An 18,123-nucleotide genomic window follows, 5' to 3' on the forward strand; every position below is an offset into this window, starting at 1 on the left:
GTGTTGTAGGGCTGTGGTTCCAGGCAAAAAGGCACTTCAGCTATATGCTTTCAAACAAAAAAAAGAAAAGACAACCACCTTTAAAAGAGAAATGGCAATGTTTTTGGAAAAGACCTCTAAACAGATAAAACCTTTTGTATCCTGTTCTAAATGAATTTTGTTGGACCGTATGAAGACTTGCAGAGTTCGGGTGGCAATCTGACCCACAGGCCAGCTGCAGTCTAACAGAATTGCTCACAGTTTCTGCCCTCTGGTGCCATCTTATCCAAGTATCTCTCAGATGCAGGCAAGGCAAGGGGTGTGTGAGCTGCGGCAGCCTGGAGCTGGCTCCCTGGTACCCTGCTTCTTTAGGGATCCCTTATCTCCTCTTCCCTCACGTGACTGAAATACCAATATGCTCAGTCACGAGAGGCAGAAGGAGCAACACCATCCTTTAGCGGCTCCATCACTGCTCACGTGGCCTGCTCCAGCAGCAAGATGAGGTGTCTGTGGATTTCAGTAATATATGCTTAAGCCAGCATGCATTTTGCTGAATTAGTACATAGAGTGAGAAACACATTGTCACTGGACAGTCACTGCAGACAAACAAGGCATAGCACCTTAACAAATCTCATGTTATTCCAACATTAGGAAAAAATATTTTAAGATTAAACAGGCTTTCTTTTGTAATTTAGTGGTATAAATGGCAAATTTCACTTGCCCTCAACACACCTGCTAGGGACTATGCAGATTGCACATGACTGTGCAGAATCCATACTTGGATGTACCAGAAATCAAAAGAAATGCTCTCTGATAGCAAATGCTCCCAAAAGATACTGGAAACACCATAGCATGATTCTTTGGTTGTGCGTGCAAATATCCATTATATTTATCTTAAATATACTTACAGAATCCTAAGACCTACACTTGCCTACTACATTGAAATAGTTTCTTTTCATTTATATTAACGACTGGAGAAAATTTATTAACCTGCATTGGAAATGAGAGCTCCAATTAAAGCAAAGAATAATCTCTAGTTCTTCATGCAGATGGAGATAAAAGCATGTATTATAATAGAGATTAAAACCAGTATCTGCAGTAAACATTCTACACTGCAACTTGGAAATCAGGAGCTCTTAATGCTGTTCTGTATGAAACACCGCATTGGAAGGAGCACTATGACAGCAACCTTTGGACTTCCCCCATGGAAGTACAATGTCTTAGATCAACATCCCTTTGGGATGGAAAGACGAACTCTGGAATTCTTCATACAAGAATATGCCAACATTCAACTAATATTGCCTACAGAAGCTCAGTTAACCTTTCACATTTAAATCTAAAGGCCAACAGCTAGAAAGATGAGTGAATAAAAATGGAGCAAGAATCAGGTACAATGTGCTTATTGTCTTTTATTGATCTCATTATTTACACAACCAAGCGGACAGAAACTTTTCATTTATTTCCTAAGGAAACATTTCGTTTGTGTAATTTGCTATAGAGCACAAAGTGAATTTATTTACATGAAATTTACTCCTTTTGCTTTGTTTGCTTGCTTTCCACAAGCCCTAAAAGCACCGCATCAGCTTCCAGCAATGTTGTATCAGTTGTTGCACCCAAGAACCTAGACGTGAGTTCAAGATCCAGCAGTCTCAGGCGTACTTCGGTTCCTTTCTGATATTTTCTGTGGAGAAAAGGGGAAAAGGGGAAGAAGGTAAGTTTTGTTAAGCACCAGCCTTGCATCTCCTCAGGCTGCTCCCCCGTCTGCAGACCAAAGTAGCAGCCCCACAGAACACAATGTGCTGCAATGGAAGTCCAACACTGTTGTAATGCACCAGAACTAAAACTGCTGGGACACACTCTACCACCACAGAGCCAGTCTCTGTTGATACAATCCTGCCCATGGAAGAGCAGACACCACCAGATCCCGCTGAGGGAATGCAGGCTCTACAGAAAAGCAGTTTATTATATAGGAAACTGTTTTGTGTCTTCCATCAAAATATCCTACTGTATCATCTGCTATCATGCGCACAATTATCTGCAGGACAACATATCATTAAAGGGGAGGACAAGTCATCATTAGATCACTGGTGACATTGCTATTATCAAAAAAGTATAATGCCAGCTAACTGTGGTTTACATTTCCAACTCCGGGCCTCAGGCAAGGGAACTTTTCTTGTCTCATCCCCTCCTCCAAAATGGGGTTATCATCTGCAAGTTTTTTACTACATATAATTAAAAAGAAACCCCACAACTATTGTAATGAAACATTCTGCCTATGGGGCTGGGTTTTATTGTTTTACGCTCTTTTTTTTCTTTCTTTTTCCTTTTAAGTCAGAAGATGCGAGTGTTCAACGTGTTTTAAAAACAGACCCTGGGTGGAAATGGCCATGCCAAATTAGTGAAGAGTTTTGAAATACTAGCATCTTTTATAATGCACCTGGAGAGCTACTGATCAAAGTCCAGCAATAAAAACTCAGAATTATTCGTCTTTTGAAAGTTCAAGCCATACTTTTTTTCTTTTCCCTAGTCAAAGCATAGAGAGCTGAAGATGCACCAAGCCTGACCACCTTGAGCAAAAGCAAGAGAAAGTTTGAAACATTCTCCAGCTACAGACTGGAGAAAATATAACAGGGATGTCTGGCTGCACACATTTCCTCTTCGCTCATTCTCACCTTCAGCTTGGGCAGACAATCTTTACTGTCTGACAAGTGTTTGCTAGCATGGAGCAAAACTGAACCAGGTTTCAACTTTCTTTGGCACATCAAACCAAGATCCTTTTGGAAAACTAAACATCTTAAGAGAAGATGCTGGACTTGCATTTATTTTTTTACCTTTTTTTTCCTGTCAATTCTATCTTACATTAATTTCCTGTGGCTTTTGGATAATCCTGGGTAATACATTCGGTTATGTGACAAACTGCAAAGGAAGATCCTTTGATACCTCCACTCTGAACAAGTAGCTACGTAGGGTACTTTGGCCAGCAAAGTTTCTGCCAACACTCATCCCAATGAATCCTGTGATGATCTGCATGAGTCAGCACACTGGAAATACCACACATTTTCTTAAAAACATAAAACTGAAGTCCTTCATCTGTCCAAAATGCGAGTAACCACTGTTGCAGTGAAAAGCACGGCACACCTACCGAAGACAGAGAACAGCTTATGTTTGGTTGTTAATCTGAATAGCTGGAAAGGACCAATTCTGCTCCTTTCTCTGTGAAATATTTGCATTTCAAAACAGAACGGTTTCACAACTGATGGTAATTATTCATGAAAGGTAACATGCAACATTTCAGAGTAAGACAAGGGTGAAACAAAATTAAAAGACAATGTATAAGACCTTAAAAATGCATGGTATCTTCTGGGATTTGTTAGGCTTATTTAAGAGAGAAAGTTCCCCAAAGAAGTCAGGATGTTTTGAGATAAGAAGGGGAATGAAGAGGAAAGCTCCTCACTGAAGAACCTTAAATGAAGATACCAACCGACTAGTGATTTTAGCCATTTGGGTATGTGGGAGAAATCTCCAGAAAATTCTCTAGCATGAACCAAACCTTCACCTTACTGACAGCTGCTGGCTAGATGGGTTGCTTTTGCATCCAACCATAAAGTTATCCTGATCCTTAATACTATCCTTGGCACAAATTATCACACTTTTCTGCCTTTATCAATGAATGTAAGGAGTGGATGGGGTATGAGAAAAGGAGGGAGGGAGGGGGAGAGAGGGGGGAGAGAGAGATTATGTTTTGAGAGAAGGCAAAGTAAGAGGGAGAAGGAAAACTGAGAGGGAGAAATGGTCTGTGGAAACAGAAAAGAGGGAGCAGACACCTTATAATGAGAAAAAAGGAGGCTTGGGAAGATACAAAAGAGGGGATAAATGGTAAAGCAGGTGACAGAAGCACTGAAAACACTGCAGGCAAATAGTGTAGAAATGAAGGAAAGTGTATACAGAGTAGAGCCACAGAAGAGGGAAAAAGTCACTGAAAAGTGAAGACTGCATAAAACTGTTAAAGCTTGAGTGACACCAAACTCAGACCCGTGAACTACAACATTCTGTGCTGCTTTTAAAAAGATGGACATGTTTTTAATCTAATAAAACTTAATACTAAAACTAGTGGTTCTGTGACAAATTTTACAGAATCCTTCTGCTGCCTTCTCCTCTCCTTCCTCCTAGAGGAAAAGCAGCTCACCAATAACGTAAAGCAGAATGCTACTGTGAAAACTGGCTTCAGGGTCCAACACTTCTCCACAGAAGATCGAACTGAATGAGGTTTAAATTGAATTAGAAGTCCTCTCTCTATTTGAGAGCACAGAGTGGGAGAGATATTGAGCTCCATATTTGTAACTGAAATACAAAATATAATTTTCATCATGCAACAGTTCCTTTTGGGTTGGTTGCTAAACTACAGTGGTAACTGTTTTGCAAGTGAATAGATATAACTCATTTTTTCTAATCAAACCTTTAAAAGTGCTATTTAGAACCAGGAAAGTCCATGAGGAAAATCTGTGAAGAAGCTGTACATCTCATGATTAATAGGTCTAATTTAATAATAAATTAATAATCTTAAGCATGACTCCCCCCCATTTCAGCATTACGAAGACTTTGCTCATCATACAGTCTGCCGAGAACTTTACTCAAATTTCCAGACATGACTTTAGCATAGATTTGTAATGCAAAATCCAAGAAATTGTATTTTCATAAAAAGAACCACAATCTTCAATGCTGCTTCAGTAATTCAGACAGATTCCAGATACTTTCATCGTACTTAACTCAATTATTAAAGAGGGTTTTCCAGTCACAGCACATCTGCTTACAAAGAGATCCTGAAGAACATCACTTTAAGGAGCTGACACAACTGCCAACTTGTATGAATATAAACATTTGGTTTTGTGACAGATGTTCCCTACAGCTAAAACACTTTAGAATAAACGAGAAGCAGAAGATGTAGAAAAAGTAGAAACATGAACACAATGTGCAGTGGTGGTCTATCCACCACATTCAGAGCAAGAGGAAGTGATAGGTTGCTCTATGCATATTAAGCATATTCTATCCATGAAGGTATTTATCCTTAAAACAGATAAAACTATCCTATGGTTAAAGCAGAAGCTTGAAGCAGGACCCAGCAACAAAGCAGGCATTTTATTATTTTCAGGAACGGTGTCCTAGGAGACACAGGACACCAGTGTAAAAGGAAAGAAACCATCTACTCCATTTTGCAAAAGGACTTGCTTTATCCTTAAGTAACAATGCTGGTATTCAAGATTATCCTATCTGATGACCATCAGCAGAAACCATTAACCTTCACCCAACCCCAAGCACTGTGTTTGTCAACGATGCATGTGTTTTCCTCCTACCACTTCCTATTGCCAGGTAAGAGTATTAAATTCACTTTAGTTGCATACATAAGTGAAGGTATAGGAATATTCTACAGAACTTCAAAAAGTTATTTTGCCAGTAGAGTCAAAGCTTCCCCCGCTTCTATAGAATTTATTCACAAGAGCCACCAATTTTAACCCTTTGGGAACACCAGTTTTGCACAGAAGGACCCGCCTAACACCCCGCTTCAGAGGTGGGAATCCACCGGCTGCTGTTGCTCAGCCGTGACACCCTCTCAGGCCGGTGTTGGCAGAGCACCCACTGAAGCACCCAGCGAAAACCTTCGCCTGAACTTCAGCCAAGAATCGATCAATGGGCTCCAAAAAGCTTTCTCTAGTTTGAATGAGTGCCTGCAGACTTCTCTCCATCTCTTCTGGAGTGGGCAAAGCACTGGGTACAGGCGCACCTTTCCTCAAACATCCACTTCCAGAAGATGACTTTAAGTTGGAGGCAGCCCAAATAATTCCTTCAGTACTCTTTGTAATTTCTGGACTGTCATGGAAAAGAATTTGAAAAGAAGCAAGATGAAAATCCTTTTTCTTATTTGAACCGTAAGTCTGTACAACCGCACATCACCAGTACAATACAGTATGTAAGAGCCCAGAGAAAGCACACAGTACAGCCTTGCTAATGCTGCTTCAAGAAACTTTAAAAGCAAATACAAAAATTAAAGTTTATGTCCTCTTATTACATTAAAAGCAGGGCCTTTTATCTTTGCACGCAAATATCAAACCACTGTCTTAACTCACATAAAGTAGGTCTTCTCTTTGCTGAACACACATAAATAGCACAGCGCGCACTTCCAAACTTAAGCAACTTGGAAGCGTCCTTCTGACTGACTGTATCCCTTTTATTGCAAGTTGGTCCTTATCCTAATCCTTTCACTTTTGCACTGAAGCTTTAAATCTCTCAAAATCTTAATGATAAATTAAAGGCAAGAGCCAAAAACCTCAGAACTCTTCAGTCAAGATTTTAAACTTGTAATTTTTAAAAAGTCATTTTACTAAGTCCCCTTAAAATATATGAATAAACAAAAAACTCAATATTTTTACATAATAAAATTGGAAGGGGAGGATATGGAGTGATGTATTTCAGAACTTGCTAGCTTTCAAGAACGCTGCGGGGGAAATGTTCTTTTTTTAATTTAAAAGTCATTTCAGGCTACAGCAAAAGGTTTACAAAGGGAGTTAACTTGGAAAGCAATGAGCATGTAAAAACAAGGAGGCTACAACTAAAAATGGGGTTTTGATCCTAATTATACCGTTTGCTACCAAGAAAATGGGACAGTAGTTTTGCAGGTGTGCAATTTCACAAGTAGAGGAAGCATCCTCATTACTACATGGCATTAAGAATTTTATTCAAACTCTAAATTATAGGTGTAGACATTAAAGCGTTTTGTTAAAATATCCAATACTTATAACTGCATGTGATCACAAATTAGCAAGCAGTCCTTCTTCTATTAAAACTACTCAAGGTATTAGTTTAAAATTTAAAGCAACAAACTTTCTGTTCTTGGAAACAGTGCTACAAAAATAACAACACAGTTACAGAAATGGTTGAGTCTCACTGAGTCTTGGCTACTTTTCCCACTTGTTTTAAAAATGCAGTCACAGATACCCTCTATTCCATACTATAAAAACATAGGACTGCTATTCTGAAACAAATTGAATATTTTAGCTTATATTCCCTCTATTTTGTTACTGGTTTTCAGTCTCCATTGCCTCCTTTTGGAATGATAACCTGTGCAATGCAAAGCTGAATGAACTAGCTAGGGCTGGCTACGACCGCTCTCACCCACCGTTCATTCTTCTGTGCCATCTGTCCCACCCCTCATAAACATGCATTTCTGAATGGAGTAGGGAGGCAACTACTAAACCTGGTTTTTAATTCCTATACTGAGGGTGTCATTTGGAGAATTTAACTTGAATTTTTTACATTTTTTGCATCATTATTTTTTAACGTCTCCCAACACATTCTAGTGATGGCTTTCACAAACTGCAATAAAAGGAATCCCTGGATTATCTCCCATATAAAACAGATTAATATAAAATGCTCCAAAGACAGGGTGAGAGTTGAGCCATGGTACTCTCAGAGAATGCCATGAGAAGTCTCGATGTCTTTCATTTTTTTACTGTGAGAATTTCAGAATGTGTTTTTCAGATCTATTATTCAAGAGGTTTTGTTTCAGTGCTTTAACAGAGTACAGTACAGAACAGTTTACAAGATTCTCAAGTGTTTCATTTTCTTTTTTTTTTATTAGGTGGAAGACATCACTTTATTAACCTCAGAAAAAATACAACAACAAAAAAGGTAATGAAATAAATCTGACCATCACTTTTTCTCCAGATATTTTGTTCACCATTCTTACCACTGTTCAAATCCACTCGGAATCACCCTGTAGCTCCTCATTAGTAATACAGAAACTACGACGCATCCTCAGAAGCAAGCTCACCTCTAAGTGACCCCAGCCAGCAGCAAAATGACCCCAGCCAGCAGCAAAGCAGTGCAGCTGGGGTGGGACAGAGCTGTGTGCGGAACAATTCATCTTGCTTCTCAAAAATGTTTTGAAGCATTCACAGATGCTGCTCGAGCCCACACTGCTCTCAAGTTTATTAGCAAAGGGAGGCCATGTAGGTGGCTTAAGGAGCTACCCTGGCACAGATCTATATGATTTTTGTACAGGTCACCCTCTGATCATCTACAGGGAAGGAGCTCAGCAAGAGCACACCACTTCCCAGCAACCCCTCACTCATTGCCAGCGTACATAAAATCCTTGTTCAGAAGAAATATGGATGAGATTAGCAGATTGCTATCAAGCTGAAGGCAGCATAGTTCTACGCAGCAATCCACATCTTGGTAAAGTGGCTTTTTCCAGTGAAGTACACATTGTCCAGCTAGTGACGGGGGGGGGACGGTCCTGCTTCCAGCAGCTTGATACAGCAGTCATAACACACAGACACACACCTCCCAGTATGAGCCCCTAGGCAACACTGGGGCAAAAAGACCAAATTCTAGCCTTGTATGTACGAGCAAGATGGCAGAAAGTGGCAGTAGAAAGGTAGTGTGAATTCTGCACAGAGCAGAACATGGGATGGTAAGAGAGATACTAGGAGAGTGTTCCTTTCTTTAAAGGCTATTGAAGAGAGGACAAAGAACATGCATAAAACTGAATAACTATGTAAAGATCTTGTGAATAACCATGTAAAAATCTTGATCTGTTAATTTATTAAAAAGATTGAGCTGTCTATACCTTTACAGAAAGAAAACACGGGTATTAAAAGGCGCTTAAATCTATCTGGAAAAAGCATGTAACGGCAGGAAAGTAAAGTCCAACAAATTCAAATGAGAATCACAATTTTGCCAATAATATTGATGAACCACTAGACAAAAACTCCAAGCACTAAGGCTTTTCAGCCATTGATGGTTTCAACTGAAGAGATATCAAAACAGATGTGTTAACTCAGTTCAGGATAACCTGCTGAAATGTCATGTCTCATGATACAGTGAAGTCCTGAGAGATGACCTGAAGGTCCCTTTTGGCTTAAATTTTATTCATCCATTATTTATTAGCACAGTACCCAGTCATTCAAATAAAGGATGGATGCTCAAAATCGGATTTTCAAAACGTCTCTGTTCTCTGCAATCAAACACTTCACAAAAAATGCTCTAAGGTTGCTGGTTATATTCCATCAGAAAATGCAGTATTTCTTCTGGTGACTCATCAGCCCATTGCCATTTCAGTTGTATTTGTTTCCTACTCAATTTGTTTTCCTCTTTCCATGAACTAAGCAAGCAAACATGCTCTTATTTCTTCTGAGCATTTACCCTTTTTGACACATGCTTAATAATTTTTCATAATATTTTTGCTCCCTGTGTTAAAGCCATCCTTTTAGAAGGAAAAAGGCTATACTCTGCTAGATACAAGCAGAGATCTAGATACTCCGTTAGATAAAAGCAGGTAAAAGCCTCTCATATTCTTGGAAGCATTTAGCAGAATGCTGTAAGCCTGTGGGAAACCATCAGCTTAAACAACAGTCATTGTCACCTTGTGTTTTTGAACAACTGTGCATAAGTAGAGCCTATGGTAAGCATCCTTACAACCAACAGGTGCTTTAAGCACCTGAGGAAGTCCAAAGCCAAAACCCACTTTGCTCTGACACTGCTAAAGCAGAAATTTGAAACGAATACCAGGAAGAGTTTGGGGATATCAGCTAGATCCTGATGTGACAAACACTCTGAAGCACTTGAATGTACCCCTGGCCAACTGGAGCTTACAGAAGCAAGCACACACGCTAATGTCACTGTGTGTACTGACACTTGGTGGGAAGACAACTACCAAACAGACTGGTAAGAGCAGCAGAATTTAGGGGTGACCCCATCATTAGGGGGTAGAATATTATCTCTGTTTATGCTTATGGAGCTGCCCAAAACTGTAACATATTGGTCAAGCCCTGGTGTCTTCATTCTGTGGGACCCAAGCTCAGAGACCTTGTCACCCTTCTCTGTGTCTCCACTGTTGGCTATTGAGACGACTGGCAGCTGACCAAAAGTGGCACAGATGTACGGGAATGAAACATGGAAGTTTACATTCCTATAGCTAAAAGAAGGTAAATGCAAAGCCTGACAAGAATTGTTTTACGATTGTCATGGAAAAGCCCTGAGCAAACCACTGTGAAGACACTGTCTAGCTCTGCTATTACAATGATATCAATAATCAATGGCATTTGTTTCTACGACAGCAAAAAACCCACAGCCAAAGGTGCCAAATATTTAAATCCAATTCTGTTCCACTCAGTATAGACATTTAGGCTTTCAGTAGAACTTCTTAGTTGTGAAAAACTTCCAAAAAGTAACATGCTTGCCTTCAATTCAAACAAAAACCAAAGTACCCAATATTTACTAAAACAGACCAAAAAAATCTTGCTGTAATTTTTGCTACAGCCTCCGCAAGAATCAATTTGCATTCACTAAAACTTTTGGGACAGGATAATTCCTTTTTTAAAGAATGAATCCATAGAATAATCTATATTTTAAAATGTACTTCATATCACATCAAAGATGAATGCTATAACCTTTTCTCTATGGCATGGTGAGGTAAGCTTTGACAAATGAAACTTGCAATAGGTGGCTCCTGTCATCTAAGAACTTGTATCAGATACAGTTATGTCATCATACAGTAATTTATGCCAGTTGCTTTCTCAGTCTATAATATAAAATATATCCTTTAACTTGAGAGGAAACATCACTCTAAAATAAAAGAAATCAGAGTCTTTAGTCCAAATTGTTATATTTTTTTCTGCTGTTTAAACTATGCAATGAACTAATTTGATTAAAATATCACTTTGTAACTTACAAAATGCTAAAAAATAAAGGTTATATACTTAAATGTATAAAAAACATGGCCAATTATACTACAAAACATTAAAAAAACCCCATAGCCCTTCATGCTTATGGGCACCAGAGGCCAGGCAAACTGCTTAAAAGATGAAAGAAAAAGGTAGCAAAGTGAGAAAAAAAAAAAAAAAGAAGGCAAACAAACTCATGTGAAGCATGCTCTATTTCATACTCTTCTGTCCATCTTTCCACAAGTGATCTCTGTTGCAGTTTCTGTCCCTTCCCCTTCCCACGCTGGGATCTTGTCTCACTCAGATACTTTTCCTGTACATAGTCCTAAACGTTCAGGCCTCCAAATTTCAAATGCAGTTTCCACAATACTGCTCTAGTTTTCCTCTTAATACAGGTGTTCTCAATCTTTCTTTCTACACTGACTCTGTTTCCCTAATCATAACTTCTCCTCTGATCTCTTGCTGTTTCCCTGGAATCTCTGACAAGGTGTTTCCAGTTTCCTTTTCCTACCCCAGGAAAAACTATTAGACACTTTTTCTTGTCTTCTCTTACTTACTGCCTCATCACTGATCCTAGTCCCAGCCCATTTATCCAGCCAACCTCATTCTCCTTTCAGTTTCTTACCCCATCACAGTTTTTTCTTTTACCAGTTCCAACTAAGTTCAGTTGTCTTCTTTTTCTTGCAGTGCTTCTCAGTTTTCTCACTCAGCCAGTCCCCTTGCACTAGCCATCCTGGTAGGTCTCTTATAAGGGATTAAAAATAGTAGGTTTTGATAATTCAGACATAGCTATTATCAAAATTCAAATCAGAATGTTTCTTCCCCTTACTGTCTGGGTAATGACACTAGCTATGGGAACAATGACAATGAATTTAAAAACCTGCTCAGCCTTGGTGCTCAACACTCAAGCTTTGTACAGCTTGGAGAAGCTGTCACACAGGAAAAACTTCAGCAAACCAGAATAATTCACATACTGTCAGCAGGTTTTTACAGACATGTCTTCTAACCTTGCTCTGAAGCTCCCATCTGCACTGATTGTAAGTACTGTCCATGTCCTTTCTTTGTCTTTAAACACCATCGTAGCTATAAATTGGATTTATTCTTCTCTTGGGAGAGCTGGATGGAGAAGGTAGGTGGGGAGGCTAGAATGGCTATTCCAGTGGCAGTGAGTGCTGGTAACCATGTTAATGTAAGGGCTGGCATATACAGACAGACAGAAAATGGAGTGGCTGAACAGCTGAAATAGATACCTGAATTCTTGGTTGCACGTGAATCCAACAGCAGAGATGGGAAAGGTGCTAAAGATGGGAAAAGGCTGGGCACTAATGGTTTGGAGTCTCAGAGAAAGACTGGAAGAGGGGAACGGGGTCAGGAGGAGATGCAGGTTGAGGAATACAACTCTGGAGAATGGGGGTGAGGTCGTGGAGAATACTGGGCTGCTGAGAGTTGGTGGGCTTGAGCAAAAAGGAGGAGGAACTGGATGGGGCTTTAAGACAAGAGGAGCTGGAGGCACCATATGGTTCCCCTTTATCAATCAACTAAGGCTGAGGGAGGACTGCTCCTTCCCAAAGGACTGCTGAAAAGTACCAGTCTCTTTCCTGAACCTCCCTATTCCCATGTCTTTCCCCAATTCTCCTTTTGGCTGTTGGTGCCTATACAAAAGCACTGCCTGCAACATCTGCCCTCTGGCTTGCTCAGTCACTCTTACTGTTCACCTGTGGCAAAAGTCAAGTCACATTTACCTAACAGTTGGTCTATAAGATGCAACATATGCAGATTGCTCAGATGACTGCAAGACACTCAGTGAAGAAGTAATCAAAGATTTTAGCTAAAAATATCTGACAGTATCAATATTATGGTCTGACAAAGCCAAAAGAGTACAAAATGGGATCTTGCAGCAAAAAAGCACCACTGTAACAACAGATTATAAACCTATTTCCAGTGCACACAAATCATCTTGAAGCATCACTGAGTATGCAAGTCTACAATATATGCCTGCATTTAAATGCCAGAGAACATGAACCAACATTTTAAGGTATGTCAAGTAACACTTCTTTAAGTTTCAATTCCTTGTTAGTGTCCATTTAATCTGAATGTCCCAAGAACAATCTCAGCTGCTTACATTATGAATGAACAATATGGACTAATACTGAACAGCCTTTTTGATGAAAAAGAGGTCATGGTGCTCCTGTAAAAGGGACATTTTCAGATTTGGTCAGGAACATTTCTTTGTAAGCTAACACTTGCATTATTCATTCAAATGGCTTTCACAGTTAATAAAAGCCTATTCAGAGACAACATGAAAATCTTACTGGGGAGCAGTGCCTTAAAAATGAAACTGGTTTGACATTGTCAGTTTGATTTTCAAGAACTGGCAAGGAAGAGTGTGAAGCATAGGGAAGGCTCACTTCTCTGCAGAATGCCATGCACCTGTCTTCGAGAAAACCTAGTATTTGATGGTTTCACTTTCTGCTAAAAATAACTAATATGAAGCGATCTTAACTGGAGTCTGGAGAGGGACAGTTTTGCAAAAGCAGTGTTTCAGATTTTAAAAAAATGTGTTTCATGAAACACATGAAACAGAAGAGGAAAACATATAAAGAATATCCATGAAGAACACGGTGGGTCTAGGCAAGGAGTTAACAGTGAGAGAGCTCACCTAGCAAGCCACTCACCTGTTGCACACCATGATGTCAGGAGTGAGCTCAGACTGCTAAGGGCAGCTTTTAGAAATACTAAAGGGAGGGGAAAAGCATACAAAAGAGCATGAAACAAGGTATTACCAGACACCATTAAGATATTACAAATTACAAAGGTTAACCTCATGCTATAGTGCTTGAGGTTAAGGAAATACAGACTATCATTGAATATACTTATCAAAAGGAACTTCGAAGGATCGTCAGAAAATTTAGTTTTGGAGGCAATAAAGAAGAAATGAACAGTTGGATATATCAAGAGATATGCAGGCAAAAATGGCAGTTCCAGGTTGGAAGTAGACAAGGAGGGACCTCCAGGGAAAGCCAGGAGAGAAACCGAACTGCAGCAGAACATGTCCTGGGCTCCTGAAACCAAAGGCAGCAGAAGGGTAGGAAGGGTTTCCAAAGGGAATTCTGTTCAGGGGACACTGACACAGGAAACAAGAGCATGCTTATAGTTTTAAAAGGGGGAGTGAAAGAAGAGGGAAAAGCTTAGAGTAAGTACAATCTAAGCAATTCAGTGAAATTGGAGAGACAAACAAGAAATAGGCTTCAGGGATGAAAAAAGCTTATTTAAGAATAGTAAAAAGTAGGTGTATTCATGACAGCAGAACTGCATCCAGTATGTGGAGTACACCTGGAAATGAACTAGCAACAACTGCTGTGACATTGTACAAGGAGAACCATCTCCCTGATCTACTTGTTTGGCTTATGCGTTCTTTTATAACCACTTTATCGTCTTCTGGTCAATAGAGACACACTGATAAGTTCTCATTAAACACAATACACAAACATGGACTGAGAAAACATACCAGATAAGGCTGTGGTTCTTTTTTTTCTAGATGTGGAAAGCTGAAAGCTCCACAGAAAATTAAATCGTTACATCTTTCTCCACAGTGAGGAAACTAGAGAGAGATAAAAATATCTGGGGAAAAAAGGAAGGAATAGAGCTTCTGTCATTAGAGGAACAAACTGAGAAACAAAATAATTAATGATTATTATACAGAGTCAGGTAACTTTCTCCTCTAGTCTCACCTCCAAATTCTCCCTAGAAGCATCTTCTTCAAGGAATTTTTCATCTAGAAGCTCTTTCTTGAGCCATTTTGAAATGGAGCCACACCTCATTTTCTCCATCTTAAACTGTGTAATCTTTCAAGTGGATCTACATAGGCAGACCTTTTACATCAAAACATATCTATTATGGGGTTATAGAACTGCCAACCAAAAGAGTTAAAGTCATGACAAAATCTGTATGTATTTCAGGAATGGAGGTATAAAATAACATGATATGGACAAAAGGAACTTAATCTAGACCCCAGCTGACAGGTCCATGTTTCTCTTGGTTGGTACCGTCAACAACAGAAGTGCTGGATTCAGAGCTTTAGGTTGGCAATGTCATCAACTGTGCCCAAAGAAGCACCTTGTTGTCCGGCAGGCTGTAGCACAAGAAACAATTTGAAAGGACTCTATCTTTTTCTGTATGAAAGCTCAGGCAAACACTTAATGCTATTAGTTTTTAATTTTAAGCTGTTTTCTTAGAACCATTATATAGAAAACCCAGAACAGCTGTCCTAAAAATGATTTAGAAGGCACGTATCATATCAGATCTCCATACAACTAAAAAATGAAGAGCTGAAAGTACAACAGCTCTATCTTCGCAGTCAGACTGCTTTTCTTAGTTCACCAAATACGGCTGGTAAGACTTCTACTCAAGGCAGCAGAACCGCTGTACATGCCTGGGACAAACCCCGTGACCGTCCGAACTATGCCAACCATACCTTGTAGGACTGCTTGCCAAGGAGAGAGTGTTATTAGCCAGGCTTGGCTCAAACAATTCACTGCCCACAAAGCTACTTTAATGTACTGTCTCTACTAGGGAAAAAAACACAGTAATCCAACAATACATTACGATACTTTCCCATCACTGCAGCAATTCCCACCACAGGCAACACTTTGTCTCCAACAAAGAAGCCTCACATTCTGCGCCTGCAAAAAAACCTATCCATACTGTAGGGGTGCCAAGAGGAACATCTGTGTGCTCAGAAGGACACAAAACTGGCTTTTTGTGTCCATGTGTGTGTGTGTGTGTGCGCGCGCGCCTGGGTGAAAGAGATGGGGGCGGGGAGCTCACAGACAATAGCTTGTGTGACTGCCTGGTAAGGAAATGCTCTTTCATTCCCTTCCTCCTTCCCTTAATTTATTTTTTAATCTGAATAAGGGAGTCAAACAGCCGCAGCAGTTATCAACTACTTCTCCAAGCCCAGTGAAAAGGGTTAAGTTTCTCCCACATTACTAGTTTTAGCCTGGATTTATTTTTACCAGAAAGGATTTCTTTAGGCATTAAACACATATATCTACTTTTCATCAAATAATCCGAGGATTCTGGGTCTACTTGTCCCTTTAGCACAAATTATTATGACTGTAATGTAGATCTCATTCATGAAATGCTGAACTAAAGATAGTAAAATGTCTCCTACAAGATGGATGCATTCATGGGCTTTGATTATGAACAAAGTGACGTTTAAAAAGGAGGAAAAAAAACACCCAACAGACATAAAAAGTACAAATACTGCTGCCTTTCTGAATGTTGAGTCAATCACTTGGACAGCAGCGTTACGAGAATGTGAACCAGCAACTTGCACTACCATGAAATCAAAGCTGTAAAGCAGTGAAAACCAGCCCAATGGAAGCAAGTGATTACAGAAAGACCCTCCACAGAGGGCAAAGAACATCGCTTACCGATGAGCACTTATATTTTGTTTTTATAAGATCTACTTAATCAGCTATTTAAATAATCCAACAATTCATTACCAATGGATTGAAAAATGCTGTTTTATTCTCCACTTTAGACAGTACATTCTGGTGGTGGGACTGTCCTGGTTACATGCAAAAATCAGAAGAAACTGTAAGTTTTGTTTCTGGAGCTATGCTTACTAACACCACATTCTCCTTTTCTTCCTGCCCATTCTCCGGCTGCTCCTTCCCAACCTGCGTGGTGCAATCTAATCATGCGACAGAGACCATTAACTCAGACTGCTTTACGCCTCATTTTTAACACCAGCAATACCTCCAAAACTGGGAACAAGCAGCCCAGGGAATCAATTAGCAGTAACTTATCTGTTTCCCCAAATGTTTGTAACTCTTTAACCAAGGGTCTGAAATTACATCCCCTTCCCTTTGGGGAAAACGGAGCCAGGAGATGTAAATCTGGAACAGAGCTCAGCCTTTCAATCAGCGTCTCAAATGCTCACCTTGCTGGGAATGTGCTCGAGCAAAACAGGCAGGTTTTGACATACCTCTTGCATGTCAGACAAAGAATATGACATTTTCTGCTCACTGCATGCAGTGTAATCTTAGTGTGCCTTCTCCAGAGAGGAAACTGAGTTACAGGAACTCCTACAACTCCTGTCCACAGGGAAAGGGAACAAAACAGCTCTGTCATCCGGGAGGGGTGTCCACAGCATTTTACTCCGGATTTGGAGACATCGGTCCAGCACTTCCACTTCAGGAGGCTCAGTGCAGAGAGGGCTGAACTCAGGCATGCAGAGATCAGGTCTAGCAGGGCTCCCTGGGTGTGGAAGCAGTCCAAGCACCTTTACTGGGCAGATCTTGACTCCCAAACCATGCAGATCTAAAGTGCTTCTCTATGGTGCCAGATCTGATACAGCTGCACTAGACTCCCAATATCAGGAGCTCTGAGGGGCATAGTGAAAGTGGCTTTTCAGAGAGTCAGCTAAGGACAAGGAAAATTTTTTAGCTCTTGTTCAGCCCTGACCCTGCCAAATGAAGACTAATTACACATTTCTGCACTGGGCTCCAACTTCCAGAAGGTCTTATTGACCCAGGTCTAATGCTACCTGAATGGGAAGAGTCAGCTCTAGTTCAGCATTGCACTTAAGCTAGTATGTCCTGCTGGAACTCAGGATGCGAAGGGCTACGACGCAGCACTGCAAGAAAGCAGCCCACATCTGAAGGGGCTCAAGGTGAGTGGGCGCCAACATCTCCTGCATGGAACTACTTGGATGTCCTTCCTAGTGCATCCCGCGATAGCCATGAGATCCTGGCAAATGGAATAAACTGGATATCTCCACCCCAATCACCTTGGAAGAGAGGTGACTGCAAAAAATGAAGTCCAAACTAGGGCTCATTTAGATAAAACACAACCAAATACTTCAATAAAGTTAGAGCATGTACCTGAGCTTAGTACTGTGTGAAAGAAAAATGTTTCATCTGTTCTATGCATGAATAAAAATTACCAGAAAATAAAAACAATTGCTTAATACAATATCTGTGCACATATAGACAATCTATTTTAATTCTCATTTTACAGTTTTCAGTGAAACTGGTTGATATAAATGCTCATGAAAAGATTAAAATGGCTGAAGTCAGTCAAATGTAAGAAACGCATACGATTTTTAGAGAATTTTCCTTTCTTCCCTCATTGTTATTGCCAAATCCTCAACCCAGTTTCAAAGCATGACTGTGCTAGGTTTTGCGCAAACGTGTACAGAGACAGCAAATCCTGAAATATATGCAAACTAGTGCTTGTATTCTCTAAGACTTCTGGTCCACGTCATTGACATAGATAAGCTTACTGATTTCTGTGGGACTACACATACAGTTATGCAATATGCCTGCACAAGTGGCTGCTGAATTGGGGCTAAAAAAAAAAGAAAAAACAACCAAAATAATGAAGACTCTTCTTTATGAACGTAACACTCACATTTCTA

At 40.0% G+C, this 18,123-nt stretch overlaps 1 protein-coding gene across 1 annotated transcript in view; it reads right to left on the reverse strand.

Moving 5' to 3' along the window:
- Nucleotides 1-1,368: 1,368 nt before the first annotated feature.
- TPD52 (tumor protein D52) overlaps nucleotides 1,369-18,123 on the reverse strand; it is a 132,018-nt gene continuing 115,263 nt past the window's right edge. Inside the window, exon 3 of the mRNA XM_069779563.1 lies at nucleotides 1,369-1,660. Coding sequence (XP_069635664.1) covers nucleotides 1,507-1,660 — 154 coding nt within the window. The 3' untranslated portion in view covers nucleotides 1,369-1,506. The remainder of the gene's footprint in view (nucleotides 1,661-18,123) is intronic.

This window comes from Haliaeetus albicilla, chromosome 3 (assembly GCF_947461875.1).
Source record: "Haliaeetus albicilla chromosome 3, bHalAlb1.1, whole genome shotgun sequence".
Classification (NCBI taxonomy): domain Eukaryota; kingdom Metazoa; phylum Chordata; class Aves; order Accipitriformes; family Accipitridae; genus Haliaeetus; species Haliaeetus albicilla.